Source organism: Watersipora subatra, chromosome 5 (genome assembly GCF_963576615.1).
Source record: "Watersipora subatra chromosome 5, tzWatSuba1.1, whole genome shotgun sequence".
Taxonomy (NCBI): Eukaryota; Metazoa; Bryozoa; class Gymnolaemata; order Cheilostomatida; family Watersiporidae; genus Watersipora; species Watersipora subatra.
Window position 1 is genome coordinate 17,099,216 of NC_088712.1, and position 3,348 is coordinate 17,102,563.

General features: G+C 44.7%; 1 protein-coding gene across 1 annotated transcript; it reads left to right on the forward strand.

Moving 5' to 3' along the window:
- Positions 1–1,074: 1,074 nt before the first annotated feature.
- On the forward strand, positions 1,075–1,839 carry LOC137397146 (uncharacterized). The gene has a single exon (XM_068083436.1). The coding sequence runs from the start codon at positions 1,075–1,077 to the stop codon at positions 1,837–1,839; it is 765 nt and encodes a 254-aa protein (XP_067939537.1).
- The last annotated feature ends 1,509 nt before the right edge of the window (positions 1,840–3,348 follow it).

Here is a 3,348-nt window from a genome sequence, read left to right on the forward strand (position 1 = left end):
TGGCATATCTGTTGTTGTATTATGGGATTTGTTAGGCTCAGGCTATATTGGTGTCTGAGCTCAAGGCAGTACAGGTGGTCTTGGTAATTACGGTGAGTGCATAAAGCTGGATAAAGCTAGTGGGTAAAGCTAGTAGATAAGCTAGTGTAAGGCAGTATAGGGGAGGATATAAGGAAGTGTAACAAAAGACCGTGGCTCTTCTTCATCTTCACATCACTACATGTAAGTGCATTGATTTATACAACATGGTGCAGTTGACAAAATTCTGATTTTTTTTTTTTTCGTTATCATTAGCGAACATTTTTCTGGTTATGGGGTTAAGTTTAACGGTTGATTAGACCCTTTCACGGCGTGCAGGCGAGGTGACGTGAGGTAGGGTGGTGTTGTGAGGTGTTGTGAGGTGTTGTGAGGTGAAGTAGCGGTGTTGGTGAGGTGTAAATATTTATCACATATTTGGAGGTGAGAATTACACTAATTATACGAGTGGGGTAAAGTGAATTTGTGGCGAGAGAGATATTGTGTAGGGTAGATATGGAAAGTGGTTTTCCGAAGCTGGTGTTTGGAGAGCACGGCGATGGGTCGTGGGAGAGATTTATAGAGGAGATGAATTTGTGTATTGAGAGTGCTGTCGAGAAAAGAGGTTATGTAGCTGATGAGCATGGCAATAGAGTACCTATTATGACTGGTAGAGCTAGGTTGGTGCCACTATTGAGAGCTATTGGGCACAGTGGTAGAGAAGTATTGAGGGGTGCAGGGTTCAACGTAGATGGTATAAATTCTACTTAAGGGGCAGTGGAGGTTTTGCAGGATTATTATGGTATACAAGAGAGTATGTTCGTAAAGGGGCATAAGTTTCTTACGGCTAGGCAGGCACTTGGAGAAAGTGATAGAGAATATTTACAATGGGTAGAGAGTTTGAGCAGATATGCAGAGGTCACTAACAATAATGATAGGGTAAGGTTTGCCCTAATTGTGGCGGTTAACGGGTTGAGAGATACAGAAGTAAGCAGAGATTTAATGAAGAACGTCAATTTGACTTAGGAGTTGTTACATGAGGCATTGAGGGCTCCTGAGATGGCGAATCATTCAGACAGGTTCGTGAGAGCAGATAGTAGAGGTAGTGAATTAAAAAGTGAGTTTAAGAGAGAAGTAGCAAAGGTATCAGAGTTTGATAGCCGAGCGCAGTACAGGAGTAATGATAGAGATAGAAGTTATGATTCAGCAGGTAGATCTTCCCCTAGAGGTAGCCCTAGTAGTAGTAAAAGGTATTGTAGTAATTGTAGTGAAGAGCATGATACTAGTACATGTAGATATGGGACAAGAGGCAGGGAGTATAACAAGGACAGTGGCAGTAGGAAGTATAGAGACAATAGCAGGGAAAGGTATGTCTCTAGACATGGAGAAAACAGTAGGGAAAGTAGAGATAGAGTTTGCTATAATTGCAGAGGTAGTGGTCATGAGATGCGGAGTTGTCCCCACATTAAATGTTTTTCTTGTGGACGGCGAGGACATGTATCCCGTTATTGCAGGGATAAGGGAGGAGATGTAGGTTACGATAGACGAGGTAGCAGCAGGAGGTCAGGAGGTAGCCGTGATAGTAGCTATGAGCGATATGGCAGCAGGGATATTAGTAGGGAGAGGTACAGGGGCCGAGAAAGCCCCCGCGAGATGAGAGACAAGTCTAGTAGGTACAGGGACAAAAGTATGGATAGGTTTGAGGGGGAGAAGTATAAGGAGAGGCGCGAGACGAGCCGGTATGATGAAGGGTACCGGGATAATAGTAAGGGCAGAAGTGTTAGATTCTCTGGTTATAGAGATAAATATGCTGAAGATCAATGACTAGGCCAGGGAATTGTGCAGTATTTAGAAGTTAATGGAGTAAATGTAGAGTTTACGTTTGATACTGGGGCTGAGGTGTCTATGGTAACCGAGGCAACAGCCAATAAGTTGGACCTATGGTTAAAGAAACCGTCGACAGTTTTAGAAACTGATGATGGTAGTGAGTTAAAAGTGGTCGGAAGTGTAATAGTTCATTTGGAAAGTAAAGACAGGCATATGGATGCTGAAGTTCATGTGGTGAAAGGATTGAGAACGAACTTCTTGGGCATAACTGAGTTGAGGCAGCTTAAATTATTTGCTGTTGTAAATGCGTTATGCGAAAGTAAGTTTGAGGCTGTTAAGGAGTGTAAAAGTATTAAGCCAGTTAAGCCGTTTTTGTCGAGAACCATTATTGCTGGGTCAAGTTATGTTTCAGATGATGTCAAGTTGCAAAACCTGACAAATAAGTCTGACAGAGAGAGCGAAGTTAAGAAAGGTCTCACAGGTCAAGATTGGTGGACTTGTAAAACCAAGGGAGTAAAGAGTAGCGAATACGTGGAAATTGGTAGTCAACAGGGGAAAGCCCAAGGCACCAGAGATGTGCAAGTGTCTATGGGGTGTGATAGAGAACAGAGTCACGATGAGGTAAGGGAAGGTGCTGAGAAAGTAGCTGAACCAGTGTCTGTAATGGAAAAGGTTTGCTCTTTTTTAGCCGAGGTATCCAGCAATGGAATGTTAGACAGAGAACGTCATGAGAAAAAGGAAGCAGAGATTGAAAGAGAGAAAAGGGAGGTGCGGAGGAAATCGAAGGAGAAATTGGCTAAGCTGAAAGCCAAACGGGAGGCAGCAGTCATGGAGTTGAAAAATGTCAAGGCATTCAGGGTAGTGGTGCAGGAGTTAGCCGAGGTTCAGAGGAGAATTGCTGGTAGCAGACCTGCACTGGTTGCAGGTGAGGTCGAGCTAGATAGGTCTGGGCCTATGCCAACTCCCAGCTCTGTGGTGCCATCCCCTGTGCAGCCGGTTATGACCCAGGTGGAGACCTCCCACAGGAAGCCTGTCGAGCCTGCCTCTTACTGGGAAGAGCAAGGTAAAGACAGAAGAGACGGAGATGAGGTTGAGGAGTCATTACTGACCCAACCAAAAGACTCCAGGCTAGTCAGGGTTGGTGGAAGTAGTGTTGGAGATGTTGGTGGAAGGAGTGTTGGTAGTGACAGTGGTCACGGTAAAAGTATTGGTAGCGGCGGAAGTCAGGGTGATGGAAAAGCCAGTGCAGACTGGCAATGGAGCTGGCAGTAGCGAAAAGAGTACTTTAGATGGTGGCACAGGGTCAGACAAGCCAGAGGCATAGCCTATGGAGACTGCCCTAATAGTGTCAGGTAATGAGCAACACAAGTAAGGTAAGTTACTACGTCTGCTTGTTGGAAGTGATGGAGTGGCCCAAAACAAAAAGAAAAAAAGAAAGGGCGTGTTGTATTATGGGATTTGTTAGGCTCAGGCTATATTGGTGTCTGAGCTCAAGGCAGTACAGGT